At 58.0% G+C, this 16969-nt stretch overlaps 1 protein-coding gene across 1 annotated transcript; it reads right to left on the bottom strand.

Annotated features, from left to right (window-relative positions):
- Positions 1 to 11322: 11322 nt before the first annotated feature.
- On the bottom strand, positions 11323 to 12866 carry NXPH3 (neurexophilin 3). The gene is made up of 2 exons (XM_065651260.1): positions 12810 to 12866; positions 11323 to 12054 (listed from the first exon to the last, which is right to left on the bottom strand). The coding sequence occupies exons 1-2, from the start codon at positions 12864 to 12866 to the stop codon at positions 11323 to 11325; spliced, it is 789 nt and encodes a 262-aa protein (XP_065507332.1).
- Between the last annotated feature and the right edge of the window lie 4103 nt (positions 12867 to 16969).

Below are 16969 nucleotides of genomic sequence, written 5' to 3'. Positions count from 1 at the left end.
CTGTGTGGTATCTGTTGTCTTTCTTGTTTCATTTTTAAGACTTCCCAGTTTAAGACGGGCTCCCCGGAGGTCCCATTTCAGTCTGCTGCCGTGTGCTGACAGCGATGTGCTGTTCCGGAGCTCAACCGGGATTTATTAAGGGATGTCGCACACAGAGCTGCAGTGCAAACCTGGTTTATTGCTCGTAGCAGGTATTACCAAAATACTGGAGAGCATTGGACTTAATACCAGCTGCCCGAAGCGGGGCCCTGGGCTTTCCTTGCCGCTGTGCCTGTTGGTGGGGACGCAGGGACGGTCAGGGTCTGACACAGGAGGGTGCGGGCAGGTCTGGCAGCACAGCCAGTGTCCCTTCTTGGGGTCATTAGCCCCAGATCTCCAGGGAGGGCAGACTGAGACACACCATGCTGGGCAGTGGCAGATTGATCCGACCTTTGATGGTCAGTTAGGGCACGGAATGGCTTACGGAGAGTAATGCTGTTGTGTCTAGGAAATAGCTGAGGTGTCTATTGTCTCTGATTTTTCATTCTGTTACCATACTGCCTCACAGCCTCCTGTCCCTTGTGTGAAGGAGAATTCCGTTCGCACACTCGTGTTTAATCTGGCTGCTGCATGTTTTTATCGGATGGTGACTCCTGAGAGGGTCCCTGCCCCTTGTGTTCCCCACCAGGCTCTCATCACAAACACACAACCCTCCGCATAGCAATCCTTCCTTCTACGTGGTTCACCAATTCCCATATTACATCTATTGCTCAAACGCCACTAATTCCTTTTATATTGGATTTAGCGTGCGTTTCCTTTTAGGTAAGCGAAGCATTTAGTCATAACGAGCTTCTTCCCCCTCCCCTGTCAGGACTCAAACCCAGCATTTCAGCTTCTAATTGCGTATAGACATGAAAAGTTCATTGCCAGGTAATTGCAGGAGTTGTCTGTGTGGCACAGAGATGTCTAATTATGCTGCAGTAACCGCATTGTTTATTGAAATATTCCACCCTGCCCCAGACCTTCATCCCTGTCCCGCTGGAGTGACCGACCGCTGCATGTCCCTGCTCAGCCCTGCCCTGGGGAGCAGATGCGCCTGGAGAAAGCGAACGCGTGTTCATGTCGCTTGTGCTCGGCGTTTTGGGGAGGTATTTACCGGAAAGCGCTGCAGATCTGGCGGGCTCCTTCCCCGAGGACGGGGAGATACCTGCAGGACAATGATCTGTGCTGGGGCTTGTCGGTCCCAGCCCCTCCTGCAGAGCCAGGACGCGCTGTCGGGAGATCTGCGAAGGAGGCGACTTGCTCACATCCTGCTCGTTGCAGGTGAATTAATGATTTATTTGTCAGCTTCACTTTTTTTTTGTTTGTTTTTTTATTGTAAATGATACAGCTGAAGCCATCTGGTTGTAACAACATCAGAGCTAGAGCATACTGTTCATCAACCTCCCACTGCCACCCTCCCCAGATCTGAAATGTAATTCAAGTTAACTCGCAATCTGTGGCCTGTGCTGGTGCTGCAGAGGTGTCCATGCCAGTGGAACAGTTGGAGGTTTGAATTCCACAAGGAGATGGCATGTTTTTCAAAACAACCTTCCGGAGAGACGTTTTTAGCGGCTCTGACCCACAGCGCGGCTCCCGCGGCTCTGGATTCAGAGTCCAGGTTGGACCCTGTGCTCGTGCTTTTGATTCCCTCTGTTCCCCGTCCCCGAGGGCGTCACCCAGAGTCTCACCCTGTGTCAGCCTTTCATCTGCTGCCTCTCCCCATTAGCTCCGTGCCCCACGGCCTCCGCTCGCTGACCTGCGAGGCCGGAGCCTTCGCGGCGAGGAGGAGGAGGAGGAGGAGAATGGGCAGAGGGCACCGGACGGTCCCTGGCCCTGTGCCCACAGCCGCCTGCTGAGGATCCAACGCCAAAGAGTTTCTGCTGGCCGGAAGATTTCCTCCTGCTGCCCCTGGGGCTTTGTTAGTACAGACTCGGATTCTACTGAGGTATTTTTCTTATTGTGTGAGTTTTTCCAGATGAAAGGGAACAGCTTGTCTGCTCATGAGCAGAACAAACAGCGGAGTGGGGAGAGCTGCTGTGCTTTGAAACTCTGCCTGCCTTTGTTCTGCTGCTCAAACTGCTGCTAAGGACACAATACCGACTCGCTCCTTTTGCTTTTTTTTTTCTTTTTTTTTTTTTTCTCCTCCGCTTCCTTGAAGGAGCCAAAGATTTTTTTTTTTAAAAAAAAAAAACAACTTAATTTCAGAAGGTTTCTCAACTTCCGTGCAATTTATTTTGCAAAAAGCGTCGCTAAAATAATTCTCTCAGTCAGACTGGGCCATGCAGTTTGTCCTTCTCCCATGACTGCCATTTAACTTGTGTTGCAGAATCTCTTTAACTCATTTATTTCTAATTACTTTTTTTTGGTTAATCTGATATGAAGATGTTTAATTATAGAGGGCGTCTTCTTTTTCTGACCTGCTGCCCACTTGGCTCTTTGGCTGCAATTCTAGGCACGTGCTGCAGCAGATTTTTGCGTTGCCGGTTCCAGTTTCTTGTCTGCGTTACGTTCAAAGTGAACTTTAAACTGGCGGGTGCACAGCGGGCGAGCGCCAGCCTGACCTGCACGGGAAGACAATGGGCAAAACTGGGAGACAGCTGGGAAAAAAGGAAAAATCCCATGAAATAGTTGGGGAAATAACCGCAGTGGCCTGGAAGGCTTTTGGAAAACAGATACGAAAAATAAAGCAGGAGCGGTTCCACGTACAGCGGCCTTTGAACCCGGCTGGAGTTTATTGGCTAAAGCACGGGCAAGAAAAACCAGCTGAGTTTTGGATTGAGTTTGGAGTTGGATTTTGCATCTTGCTCCAACTTCATACATTAGACTTTGAGATTGAATTATTAAAATCACTTGAGGAGGTCTGTTAATTGATGGGTAAATTGGGAAGAGATGGAGAGAGGATTGCAATTATTCCATCAAAAGGTGAAAAATCAGAGGCAGAAGAGATGAAATGGAGGGCTCCTCTTTGAATAACTGAAAAGCATCAATGGCCAAAAAAAAAAAAGTTAATGGAGGTGGTGGGTGCTGGACTGGAGGGGAACTGGAACACTTGCCCCGGCCCTGCAGAGAGAACTGGGGTTTGTCTGTGGTCCCAACGCGGGACCGCGGCTCTGAGCGAGTGTTCACTGCTCAGATCGCTGCGTCCGCTTCCTGCTCACACCTCCCATCGCCAGGACCACGAGGCTTCGGCGGCTTTTTGATGTCGCGTTGAGAGGAGAGTTTCCCGCTGCCGCTCCGGTTGGTGCTGCATTGCAGTTTGTCCGCGTTCCCTTTCTTTCCCACTAACTCCTTTTCACTCCTCTAGGCAGGTGGCGTTGGCAAAATTATTGCTTATTATTGAATTTTTGCCAGACAACAGAACACTCGACAGAAATAGCGGAGCGGGATGTTGGTTTTTCAGGCTGCGGCTGCAGCTCCGTGCGCTGCGGGAGCCACCGGCCGCGGCAGAGCTGGCGGCCCGGGAGCGGCTGCGGATTTGGGGACGTTGGCGTCGTGTCGATGGGGAGTTGTGGCTTGGGAGACCTGCTGATGCTCGCGGTGCTCTGGGGGTGAAGTCGCCCTCTGCCAGCCAGATGAGGAGGGATGTTTTTCCAAAACTCGGCTCTGGCTGTAGACGCAAACACCTCCGTGCGATGGAAACAGACCTCAAATTAGCAGTTTGCACAGAGCAGTAGCTGTGGGGAGGTTCCTTCTATCGGCACCTGTTAACCACCAGTTTGTCCCTGTTGTCTCAGATCAGCTATAGGGATGGACGCCTTGGGATGGGCCCCAGCTGTGATTTCTGTGTGTAAAGCTTTTCTTAGACATAATTTTGAAAGAGACCAGAAGAAATAATCTGGCACATCCTTGTGTCCCAACACGAGATTATTTTTATATTGGGTTCAGGCCTTTTTACTGGCATTAACTGGCAGGTTATAACGCGTAAAGCAAAACGATGTGGATCTTCTTCATGGTCCTTGCTGTAGCTTGGGGTGATGGGAGGACACGACGTCCTGTTTTCCAACCAATTTACTTGTGTGTGATGCCACCGCAGAGCTTGCTGCTGTTTGTGTTCAATACATGAGGAGAGATCAGGCAAAATTTCAAAACCTGCAGATAAAATTCAGCCGTTTTTAGGGGCGAGGAACAGGAGTGGTAGAAAGAACCCACTGAGCAGCATTTACTGCTCGTCATTGATAAGTGTACAGTAGGATTGATAGCTGCTCGGAAAACCTTTCACTTGTGTCCATTTTTTTTAAAGTCCTACTATAATAGGTAATTAAAGTATACTAATTGAATTAAGACCCCATCTGTCTGAGTTCAGCAAGCCAACGAGTCCCTTAATTAAGATGCCGTGTTTGCTGTGGCAGAGGCTGCAAACACAGAACTGGGCACCGGCCGCACAACCGAACAGCCGCCCTCCCGTGAGCCGGTGCCAGAGCATCCCCGGGGCTGGAACGTCCAAGTGACACCTGCCGGGCAAGCAGCACCTGGCGGGGCAACAAGAGATGCAAGAACAGTTACGCTTCCTTGGAGAGCTGAGAAAAAAGCTGATTTGAGCTGGGTGCAAACATTTTTAAGCTTTTGGAGGCGAACGGCAGCGATAGGAACTGGAAGACTCTGGGTATCTCGGCATTCGATCACCGTCCCAGTGGGACGATGTCTGATACTGGAGGCGAGAAGAGAGAACGCAGGAGGTAAAACCGGTGTCCTCAGCTGCAGTTCAGGTGGTTGATGAAGCACCGGCGAATCCTCAGGCTGGTTTGTGGGCGCGGGAGCTCCGGGGCTGCTCCGCCATGGGCGGCTTCGCTTCTTCATTTCACCATCGTCCCGCAGCGCGTGGAGTCTGGCGGGGAATCTCCTTTTAGGTGCTGGATCTTCACTGGTTCTATTGACAATATGTCTGAACAAGACATGAAATTTCAGAGCCCCGGTGCCTGAAACGCAGGATTTCCTTCTGGCTGGGGGCCGGGCCGGCGTGCGGCTCGTGGTCTTGAGGAGGGATTGGCAGCAGCGGGGGAGCAGGGGAAGCCCAGGTTAAAGTCCTCCAGCCTGGTGTGAAGATGCAGCCGCATCCTGACCGTGCGGGGCTTTGGGCAGACTGTAGGAGGTGATTTTTTTTCCCCTTATGGGAAAATTTCCCAAGGAGGAGGCTGGATGAAAGCGGGCGCTTCTCGATGCCGCTTGAAAGCGGAGAGACATCTGCCGCAGAGCAGAACAGCCTGGCAGGTGGGAAGCGCAGCAGCCCTCCCTGCTCCCGGCCTTCATCCCGGTGCTGGCGCGGCCGCCGCGGTGGCACGGGCTCGGCAGAGCCGCGGCGCCAGCACGCGGAGCGCCGGTCCCAGCGTGGCGGGGGAGACGCTCCCACCTCCCTCCATCCCAGCCGGCTGGTGCCTTCCCCTGAAACACCGCAGAGCTGCAGGAGCCAGGAGGATTCTGCAGCTCGAGAGCACATGAGTGAAAACTGAATTATTTAACATATTTTTTAGTGCAAGCAGGTGTGGGGTTTGAAGCAGTTTGAGTTGGGAATTCTCTGCAGAGGAGCCGGGGTCTAGTGGGATTTGAAAGAACCAGACAAGTTTTCCACTCCTGTCCTCCTCTCGCTGCCTCTTGACAGCCTGTTCGTGTTCTTCGGCCTGAATCCTCATTCGTGTGTTTTCCACCCCTGTAACTGCCCCTCTCCCTGTATTGGGCTGAAGCAACAGTGGACGCTGCTGTAACGACCCGTCGAGCACTGACAGCGCCGGGCGATGTCGCCCTGGTCCTGGGGACACCGATGTTGCCCTGGTCCTGGGGACACCGATGTCGCCCTGGTCCTGGGGACACCGATGTCGCCCTGGTCCTGGGGACACCGATGTTGCCCTGGTCCTGGGGACACCAATGTCGCCCTGGTCCTGGGGACACCGGCAGCCGGCTCGGAGGCACCGCGGCCGGCCGGGCTGCAAACAGAACTGCCGGGGGCAGGGGGCTCTGCCGGGGGCTGCGGGAGGTTGCTTGGTGTCTGCCTGGGGTTTGGTGCGTTTATTCAGGGGGTTTATTTTATTTTGGAGAGCAGGGGGTGGTTTGCAGCCTGTCCTTCGTCCTGAAGGGAGGGGACGGACGCACAGACTTGAACCATGTCTGAGCGGGTTCGCACCAATGTTCCCCTAAAATCTCTTCCTCCCCCGTTCGCTTTGCTCAGGTGTTCGGGACCGTGTGTGTGAGCGTCAGCCGCTGTTCTGCTCCAGCTCGCCCTTGGCGGTGGTTAATGCCCCCCGGGCACGGGGACAGCACGTGAATCCAGCCCTGCCCCTGCGCACACGCGGAGCCGCAGCTGCCGCCGCAGCCGCCCTCGCGCCCCGACGCGCTTGGAGCGTCTCGTGCCACCCAAGTGAGTCTGAACTATCCGTACAGCACTTAAATGGGAATGTTTCTATTTAAAAAAAAACCCAGAACACACTATTCCTGTATGCACTTCTTGTGTCTCTGTTTGCAATCTGACAAGACGCAAGGGGAAGCCCTCCCCGCGGTCCGGATGGGAACAGATCTGCAGCAGCAAAGCGCACGTGAGCGGCTCCCGGGGGCTGCTGAGCCGCGGCCCCCCCGGGCACCCGCCGGCGGAGCCGCTGCGGTGGCAGATGGGGGCTCGCGCGGGAGCCGCTCGGGCAAAACTAAGCCCTTCCTTCCCAGGCCCGGCTCTGCAGAACAGCGCGTACGGGCTGAGCTCCGGCGGGAGCAGATGCCGGTTCCGCGGCGCTTGGCAGCCCAGCTCAACCTCCAGCCCAGCGGGCTGGGGCTCTGGGTAGGCGAGGGTTTGAGGGGATGCTGAGGGGCTCTTCTCACCCCAGCTCGGGCAGGAAAAACCTGCCGGTGGGGCGAGCGGCTGTTGTCATGATGCGACATTGCGCGTTGCGGCTCTGCCATTAATTGGAAGGAAAACAATCAGGGACCTGCTGCTTTTGGAGGTGGTTGAAAGCGCAGGAAGACGGGGAGATGTTGGTGCTTGCGAAGCGGCAGCTGGTGCCGAGCGCCGGCGGGGGAGCGCGAGGGGAGGAGGGAGTGTTTGGGTTCTGGGTCTAATTGGCAAAACTGTAATAATTCTTAGATCAAATACGTGATGCATTCAGCCCACTTGCATTTTTAGTCGACTGCGTGTAATAACAAGTCATAACGCTGGGGATTTCATGAATAATCATTTCTGCTGCCTCCCCTTGCAGGGGAGGATTTCCAGAGCGCTTGAGGATCGTGCAGCCTCACGCCGTCCCCAGAGGGCACATGAATATTATCTTTATGAAGAGAGATAAGGCCGACTAGACAAAGGCCTGGAATAACTTGGTTAAGTTTATCAGAAAAAGCCAATGGCATGGTCAGGATTTATGCCCCGGAATTAAGATTCTGGGGAGGACGAGGCGTCTGTCGTTAGCGCAGCTGTAACGAGCCGGGGAGCTGTGCTGGGGACACGGGGACACGAAACGGGAGCCACTGAAATGGAAACACCTCGAGCTTCCCGCGGCCTGCGGTGAAACGCTGCCCCCCCGCCCAGAAACCTGGGCGCAGCGAACCCGAGAGGGACCCTAAAACCATCCTGATGGAGAAATCAGGAAATCCAACACGAATTGAGGTTTATATGCTGCTTGTGACATCTAAGCCTCTAAAAAATCCCATTTTCTTGGAGTTTTTTTTGTGATTAAGCCAGTTGTTTTTCTGTAAGCTGGAGTTCCCGAGTAACCGAGTGGCTCCGAGAGCCGCTGCTCTGGGAATTCCTCCAAATCTTGCCAAATTCTGGTGGAAACCTCTAAGGTTGGAAACCTGCAACATGAAGAAGTTCTCACGTCAAGTAGGGCTCTTGTGACAATAACCTTTTGTTGCTCGTCAGCTGAAGCTTTCCATGAACAAACTTCCTTCTCGCTCGAGATCTTGGCGTCTGGCTGGAACCTGCTGAAGATGTTCGTGTTTGGAAAAAAACCCTTCCCGACGCCAGGCCAAGGAATGCTGGTGCCTCGAAGCCGTCGCAGCGGTGAGAAGGATCCGGTTGTGCTGCACTTGCAATAAATCATATTTTCCTGGCAGATTTGTCCTTCCCGAAGCCCCGGAGGAACGCACCAGGACGTTCCGGAGGTGGCAGCTGGACACGAGACTCGATTGAATCCAAGGCCGCCGCTGGTTTCTGGTGTGGTAAATAGGGAACGGTGCAAAGACAAAGTCTGATCAACTGGGAGATTGCAGAGGGAGAAGAGGACCCAGTTACCTACAGAGAGATGGATTTAGGTTTGTTTGAGGTTGATTAGCCCTAATTATTTTTTACGATATAAGGCAAAATTAACGAAGGAGCAGTTGGGCTGTGCAGAGTTGAGGAAATGATCTTAATGGGAGAATGACTCAAATATTAACCAGCATTTTAAGGAACCGCGGAATTGTTCAGGTTGGAAAAGACCTTTAAGGTCCAACCACGAACCCGACCCTGCCAAGGCCGCCGCTGACCCAGCGTTGCCGCTTCGGTCCGTGAGGCTGGAGGAGGTGGAAGCGACGGGATCCACCCGGGATGGAGAGCAGAGCCGGGACTGGGGAGATGCTGGGGTGGAGTGGTCCCCACCGCCTCTAATGAGTGTAATTAATGGCTGGGGGCTGCGCATTGACTTTGGGAGGGCGGAACAGGCTGTGCTGGGAAGCCAGTTTCTGAGTGTGCGGAAGCCCAGGTTAGCCCAGCTGGGAGGCTCATGAAATTTAAATCAGGAGGATTTTGTGGGGAAGAGGAAAAAGTATTAACAAAGTGAAGCGAGCTAATTACTGGAGATGGAGAGCGCTCGCTGCGGGGCTGCAGATGACAGCGGTAAGTGGTTCCCATCAGGGCTCTTCCTGCCTCGGAGACAAAGCGATCGGCCACCGAGTTACCGGGATGATCAGGGGCTGGTTTATAGCTGGAGATGAGCTCTAATTGCGAACCCGCCTGCGAACGCCGCACCCGCCGCCACCCAGGGTCCCAAGTCTGCTTTCCGCACTCATTACACGCCGCTTCCTTTGCGATGGAGTTGGCAGCTCGTGGAACTTCATTTGGATAAACTTTAGCTTCCCCCACCCCCAAATCTATTTGATGTCCATCTGCTGCTCGAGCAGCCCCAGCAAACACTCGTGAGCCACAAGAAAATGCACCCGCCTGGCCGTGGCGCTGGTCCGGTGAGGGGATTTCGCGCGGGGAGCGGGCGCGAGCGCTCTGCCCGGCGCCCGCTGCAGCGGGGGCTGCGCAGGGCGAGCGGGTTCAGGGGCCGGCGGGTTTTCTCATCTGGTGTTTGCCCTCCAGCTCAGCAAAATCCGCATTTTCTGAGGCAAGTTGTGACTCTGCGAGCAGGAATCCTCTTCTCCCAGCCCGAATAATGGCCCGTCCTGGTCTCCTAGTAACTGCGGCTCCGCAGCACTTTTGACAATGGAGCATCCTTTGTCGCCTGGTTCCCTGCTCCCCCGGCTGCTTCCCATGGCGATTGTCTGAAATTTCTCCAAATGAGCAACTTTTGTGTGTGCCGGTTTTGTTTGTGCTGGCAGAATGGGCTTTAATGCGTCTTTCTGTGCTCCTGCCTTCAGCCGAGCGTGAACCCTTGGGGTTTTGTGAGATGGCTCGTGGTGGGTCCCCCCCCATGGCAGATACGGCTCTGGCTATTTTCTGAAATGGTGCTCTCAGAGCGTTTTAAACTTTCTGTTCTCAGAGTAAAAGTCTCCTCATTGATTATTGCACTAAAAGCCTTTCTGTGCTCGATGTGTTTTGGAACGGGCCTCTGTCTAGATGTAAAAGTGCAAATAAGGAAACTTTGCCAGCAGCCGGCAAACCTCCCCGAGCTGCGGAGGAGGAATTGGACTCGTGGGGGCTGAGGCACCAAACCTGCCCTCCCGCTGGTCCCGGCCCGGCGGCTCCGCTGGGCTCCGGCTGCTGGGAGGCGTTTCTGGAGCTGCCCTGGGGCTCTGCGTGGGGGGAGTCTGGGGGAAATTGGGGGGCTGGCAGGAAAGCCCCTTCTTTTTGGTCTTCTCTGTAGGAGAGAATGTGTCCAGAGGAGCAGGAGCCTGAAGCCGGGTACCTGGGGAAGGGAGGAGGTTGGGAACAGCTGTGGGGGTGCAGAATGAGCCCGTGTACGAGCAATAGCGACCGAGCGGCGGGTGCAGGTCCGAGCTGGAGCCAGCGCTGGTCACTGGGAGGGGCCAGTGCAGATGTGCGTGAACAGGGGCGAGTGCAGATGTGCGTGACCAGGGGCGAGTGCAGATGTGCGTGAACAGGGGCCAGTGCAGATGTGCGTGAACAGGGGCCAGTGCAGATGTGCGTGAACAGGGGCAAGTGCAGATGTGCGTGAACAGAGCTGAATTCGGGCAGGGGACCCGCGCTGGACCGCAGTCCTGACCCCACCCGTTCGTTTTCCTGCTCCCCCACGGAGACGGAGGTTCCTCTCACTGAAAACACTTCACCTGCCTCGGTGCCACCGTGAAAACTTTATTTTCTCTCTCAAGGACAACGTTGTTGTGGTTTGTGATTTTGTTTTGTTGTTTTGTTTTTCTGTTGGTTTTGGTTTTGGTTTTTTTTCCCTTCCAAGTCAATTAAACGCCACAATCAGAGCTCCCCTCGGCACAGACGTCCGTGCGCGGGCGCTGGGGCCGGCGGGACGGGGCTCGGGGGAGATGAAGGGCAAACGCATGAATCAGCGTGTCAGGGGACACACGTGAATCACGTGTCAGCACATCTGACAGGTTCCGCCAGGGCTGCTCTACCTGCCAATTCACAGTTTCGGGTCCCTGAACGCCCCCCGTGCCCTGGTGCCCGCTGCGAGCTGGGGGGGGACACCCCGGGAAGGTCCCTCCTGGCTCCCGTTTCCATCCCCACATGGAAACCTCAGCCCCAGGTCCCGCTCTGCAGGACTGGGACACGGGGAGACGCGTGGCTGCCTGGGGACATCTCACAGCCCCGAGGGCACCAGGTCCCTCCTCACCCCCCGGGTTCCTCTGCCCGCCCACCGGCCCCCAGGGCCACGTCACCTCGATCCAGGCAAACCCGTCATTGCACCGAGAAACGCCAGTCCCGGCTGTGCCTTTCTGTCCCGTTTTCTGTGTCCCAGATTCAGACCCTGCCTTCGCGGACCAGGCTCTACCGAGCACGGATCCAGGCCAGGCTTAGCGATGCTGGTACCCACAGCCTAAAATTCCTCCTCTTGGCATTGGTGCTTTTGGGGAAAATGGGAAATCCTCCTCTTCCTTGCTCATTTCTGGTTTCCAGGGACCCCTGCGCTCCCGCTTACAAAACCGTCCCCGTCCCTCCCCCCGCCCCCCCGCACCCGCTCGTCACCGGGACACCCCGAGCCGGGCAGAGCGTCACCCCGAGGGGTAGTAGGGGACGTCGCTGTGGTAGTTGTAGTCGGGACACACCTTCTGCACCAGCCGGTAGTCCGTGCTGTAGAAGGTGATGTAGATGCAGATGACTTTGAAGGGCTTGGAGCAGACCCAGGAGACGTGACTCTGCGTGTGCTCGTGGTAGCAGGTCTTGGACGGGTCGTAGGTGCAGAGCGTGGTCTTCTTGGCACGATCCACTTTCTCGTACTCCACGCGGCAGTTGAAGATTTTGGATTCTTTGGCCTCGATGAAGATCTGTTGCTCCAGGTCAAACTCCACTGCTTTGTTGGGGGGGACGAGGCTGACGGAGATGTTCCCTTGCCCGGTAGAGTTGTGTCGGAAGAAGACGTTGACCGTGCCATTACCATGATCTACCACCTTTCCGGTGATCAAGAGGTTCAACTTCACTGTCTTGATATTGGAATAGAAATCTCCCCAGCCAAAAATTTTTTTGAGCTTGCCTGAGGCTGAGCCCAAGTCCCTCTGTGCTCTGGGCTGTGGAGCGGGGTCCCGCCGGGACAGGTTGTCCAGGACACCCCACAGCTCCCGGGGGCTGCTCAGCAGCTCCAGGAGGGTCGTGTTCTGCAGGAGGGCTGGAGTTCCCAGGGGCTTGGGCGAGAGCAGCCCCCTCGTCTTCTGCACCCGTGCTCTCTCTGGGGCCTCGGGTTCGCGTTGCTCTGCACCTTTTCTCGGTTCTTCTTGGCCACAGATCACCTGCGCACAGCGATGGTGGACACTGAGAGATGGGTGCTGGGTGCCCAGTTCTGCTCTGCAGGGCCACCCCACTTCTCCAGCCATCCTCTCTCCCATCCTTCTTTCTGTATTTCCCTTTTCTCTTGCCTTTCCTCTGCACTTCTGCCCCCCAACCCGTGCCATGGGCCGCTGGAGCGACGGAGCTGGGACAGCACCGCGCAGAGGGGAGTCCTGACCCCAGGGACCCCCTGGCCTCCCCCAGCCCCGCACGGGCTCTCTGCAAACTGCTCCTGCCACCCCCGCGGCCCCCAGATCGGCCCGGACGGGGCTGGGGGGGACAATGCTGGGGGCACCCGGCTCGGGGAGGGTGCCCGGCGAGGCGCAGGTGCTGCAGCCCCGTCCCCCCGGTGCTGCCGAGCGACCCCCGCTCCCCCCGGGCTGCGAGGGGCTGGCGGGGGGGCCGAGCTCCGGGCGGCCTGGCCGGCTCTGCCCCCAGCAGCTGCACCGGGACCGCCCTGCGCGGGGGCTGCAGGTTTTAGGGTGCTCGGGAGGTGCCTTCATCACCAGCCCTGCCTGCGAGCCCCCCCCTCGCTGCCCACCCGCCGTCTGCTGCAAAATACCCGAAGTTTTGGGATGCTCGTTTTTCCAGGAGATGCGGGAGGGGGAAGGGGGGCGGCGGACAAATGGATTTGGGGAATGTTCCCGGCTGTGATCCCCCCCTTCCCTGTGGCAGCCCGACCCCCCGTCCCTGCGTCCCCCCCGAACCCGGCGCTCACCAGCAGCGCGATGCTCCCCTGGATGAGGAGGAGGAGGCAGCTCCGAGGAAGATGCATTTTCCAGCCGCTGCCGCCTTCGCCGGAGCCCGAATTCCGAGCGGGTTCGGCTGGGTTTTTCTGGTTTTCCTTCTTTCCCTCCCTTCTGTTTCAGCGGGGGCCGTCGGCGAGGGGCGGGGGGTGTCCCCCGCTCAGGGCCCCCCCCGGGCCATGGTGGCTCCGGCAGCTCCCGCCGCGCTCGGCCGGACCGGGGGCGGCTGCACCTGCGGCCGCCGCCGCTGCTGCTGCTGCTCCGCTGCCCGCTCCCTGCCCGCTCCCTGCCGGTTCCCTGCCGGTTCCCTGCCCGCTCCCTGCCCGCTCCCTGCCCGCTCCCTGCCGGTTCCCTGCCGGTTCCCTGCCCGCTCCCTGCCCGTTCCCTGCCGGTTCCCTGCCGGTTCCCTGCCCGCTCCCTGCCCGTTCCCTGCCGGTTCCCTGCCCGCTCCCTGCCCGCTCCCTGCCGGTTCCCTGCCCGCTCCCTGCCGGTTCCCTGCCCGTTCCCTGCCCGCTCCCTGCCGGTTCCCTGCCCGTTCCCTGCCCGCTCCCTGCCCGTTCCCTGCCGGTTCCCTGCCGGTTCCCTGCCCGCTCCCTGCCCGTTCCCTGCCGGTTCCCTGCCGGTTCCCTGCCCGCTCCCTGCCGGTTCCCTGCCGGTTCCCTGCCCGTTCGTTCCCTGCCCGCTCCCTGCCCGCTCCCTGCCCGCTCCCTGCCCGCTCCTCGCTGTTGTTGAAGACTCACTGAAACTCGCTCCGTCCCCTCCCGCTCCCTCCCCTCCAGGTGCTGGGGACACAGCGACACCTCCCGCGTAACCCTTTGCTGCCCACGATGGGGAAACCAGCCGGGGGGGTCCCAGGGGCTCGGGGGGGTCCCAGGGGCTCTGGCAGCCTGTGTGGGTGCACCCAAGGAGGGGCTGGAGAACCGTCGTGTCACAAAGTCCCGTGGGTCAGCAGAGAGGAGCATCCCGGGCTGCTGGCACGGAACTGGCACGGGGGACACTAAAGATGGAATGAAGAGCAGGTTGTGAGCTGCAGGACGCTGGTGCTGAGCGCCGGCCCCCCCCAGTCTGCACCACAAACGGGCCCAGCGATTGATGCCGCTGCGGAGCTGGGACCGGGACAGGGAGGTTTCTGTTGTGGTTTTGGGGGTGGAAGGTGGGCGACAAACCTGTGCGGTCGCTGCTGCCCACAGACCCGCCTGCAGCTCCCGGCTCCGCTGGGCGTCAGGAGCAGGTTGGAAACACCATCTCCGGCAGCCCTGGGGGCTGAATCACCTTTCACTCCCAATGAGCAGCCTGCTCGGTGTCGGTGCCACTTGCTCCGCTGGAGCGGTGGCATTCTGGGGCAGGGAAGACAAAACACGTCCTCAACACCAACATGGGGTGAGGAGCCCGGTGAACCCCATTTCCCCAGCAGATACACACCAAAGGGAGCAAAGGAACGTCGAAACCCTCAAAAAAAGCTTCCTGGTAGCCAGGGCTGTTAAGTTCTAGAATACTGATGCATGAGTTGTGCTGGATGGACCCTGGGGCCTCCTAAAACCAGCAGGAACACAGCACTGGGGGAAATATGATGGCACTAACGCTGTCCTGGCCCCAGCGGCGTGCTGGGCACCTTTAATAGGCTGCACGGCTCTAACTACAGCCATTTCGATAAAAGATCTTCATAAAACTTGGAACTGCCTGCGCTGTCACCTGCTCGTCAGTCCCTCCGAGCGCTGCAGCTCCCGCACAGCCTCCCCGGAGCCGCCGCTGCTGCGGGGACGCGGGTCCGTGTCCCCCGCGCTGTCCTGGCCGCGTCCCCCCTGCTGCCGGGGGCGAGATGCTCCTGGGGAGCAGCTCTGCGGCTCCACGAGGCTCAGCTGAGGTCAGCACGGCTCGGGATGAGGAGGAAGAACAAGGGATAAAAGTGATTTAATGCAACTTTCTGGGCTCCTGGTGTTTGGAGGCAACTGGGGACAAGAGTGGCATAAAGCAGGACTGATTTAGAAGCTGCTCGAGCTTGTCTGGTGCTGCAATGGCTCCCCCCGGAGCTGCTGAAATAGCCCAAGCGTGGTGAGATGGAGCTGGAGCTTCCACCCTCCTGGGCGGCGGTGGGGACGCGTCCCTGTCCAGCCTGGGGACGTGTCCCAGCCCGCGCGGCCCATCCGAGGGGGCTGTTGAGCACAGTGGGCTCCTGCCCCTCCCGTGTGGACACGGGGCCTCGAGCGTGGAAACAAAACCATCCAGGCGAGTCCTGGGCAGCATTTGGGGACAGGTTTCCTTTGAAACACCAGCAAATATGTTCTGGTGCTGTAAAACAGGCCGGGACTGGGGTGGGAGGAGGTGACGGAAAGGCTGGCGGTGCTTCCAGCACATCTAAAGAAAACTCTTGTCCCTGCTGCTTTTTCCCCGGGACGGGCCCAGGTGGGATGGGGGAGTCAGATTGATGGGGATGGGGCTCCAGGGGCTGCTGCAGAAACACAGACTGTGCACATTTCCAAACCCAAACGCGCCCTGTGTGTTCCTGATGCTTTGGGAAACCTCTTTTTCCCCAGGTCCGGGGGACGCGGCTCCTGGGCGGGATGTTCCAGTGGCTGCAGGAGCTGGTTTTGGGGGGCAGGGGGACGCAGCCCCCACCTCACCCAGTGTTCGCCCCTCCCAGGGCAGCAGCCCTGGCCATAGGGAGCAGCTGAGGTTAATTTGGGGTGGTTTCTCTGGAAGCTGGACTGAAGGCAGCCTGGGCAGTGCTGCTCAGCTCCCTTTTCCTTTCCTGGGTTTCTGTTGCCCTCTAGTGGGACCAGCGCTGGGAAAAGGGCTCAGACTGGGGTGCTGGGGGGCTCAGCTCTGCTGAGAGGCCGCGGGGTGCTGAGCACCGGGAGGGGAGGCCCTGGCAGACACCTCCCGCTGGCCCAAGCGGCTTTCCAGCAACGCAGCTTCTGGTGCGGAAGCATTTTTTTCACAAGGCATTATCGGCCTCAGCAGAATTCAGGACAGAAGGAAATCAGACAGATATGAAAGGCCAGGAAGGAGGAAGATCTTTTCAAGCAGAAAGGCTGCAGTGCCCTGAGGTACAGGCGTGCGGGGGGGCTGTTGGCAGCGCATCGCCGGCAGACGCGGCAAGGAGGGTTTGCCAGTGTCTGCGATGGGTTTGCTGGTGTCTGCGATGGGTTTGCCGGTGTCTGCGGTGGGTTTGCCGGTGTCTGCGGTGGGTTTGCCGGTGTCTGCGATGGGTGATGCTGGGCACCTTCCTCCGGTACCCACCACAGACATCCCCACACGCAGAGGCAGCGGCACAGGAGACACAGCCCGTGGGGTCCCGGTGGCTCCCGCAGGACACCAGGCCGGTGTCAGAGGGTTCGTCACCGAAGGGACTCAGTTCGCGGAGGAGCAGAGACGCCGCAGGACGGAGCTGCCCGGGGCCCCCCAGCCCCCAGAGCTGCAGAGCTGGAGGAACGTGCACGTGAAGCGGCGCTGTCAGGAGCGTGAGTGCCAAAACCAAAATATCCCGACGCTGGGTGGGGAGATGATGCTCTGGGAGAGACGGCGGAGAGCAGGGTCAGGGAGAGCCAGGAGCGCGGCCCCAGCCTTCGAGCGCCTGACAGCTGGAGAGAATTAATTCAGGTGTTGATTAAGAGGGATATACAGCCTGAGCTGCTGTGTGTCCCCCTGCAACCCTTTCCCGTTCCTCCCCGCTCCCTTTTTCTCTTGCAGACACCTGTGGGGTTTTCTCAGGAGCTGGTTTGGCAAGGCTTTGCCTAAACCCAGGGCTAACCAGGCGCTTAGGGGGAGCTGGAGCCCCATGTCTCACAATGCGGAGGTGACTGGGGATGCGCCGTTCTGTAAGCAAAAATCAGGTTTATCCTGGGATAGCTGGGGGCCTGGCGGGGGTGAGCAAGTCCTGCTTCGCTGCAGTATGGGGGGGTTTTGATGCTTTTTCATCTCCTTTGGGTTTCTCTGTGTTGGCTCATTTATTTTTTTCAGGCCAAATGGGAGAGAAAAGAGATTTCTTGCTTCTGCTCTGGAGGGGTTGGAAATCGGGTCCCACTGGTGCTGGGAGGAGGGTGTCACGTCTGGCTGTCCCGAGGGGCTCAGCTCTGGGCTGCTGTTGTCCCCAAACCCCAGCTGGGGATGGGGGGCTCCGCTTTCCCTTCCC

This window comes from Caloenas nicobarica, chromosome 24, assembly GCF_036013445.1.
Source record: "Caloenas nicobarica isolate bCalNic1 chromosome 24, bCalNic1.hap1, whole genome shotgun sequence".
NCBI lineage: Eukaryota > Metazoa > Chordata > Aves > Columbiformes > Columbidae > Caloenas > Caloenas nicobarica.
Note: the sequence above shows the minus strand (reverse complement) of the source record. Positions and strands in the feature narration are given on the sequence as shown.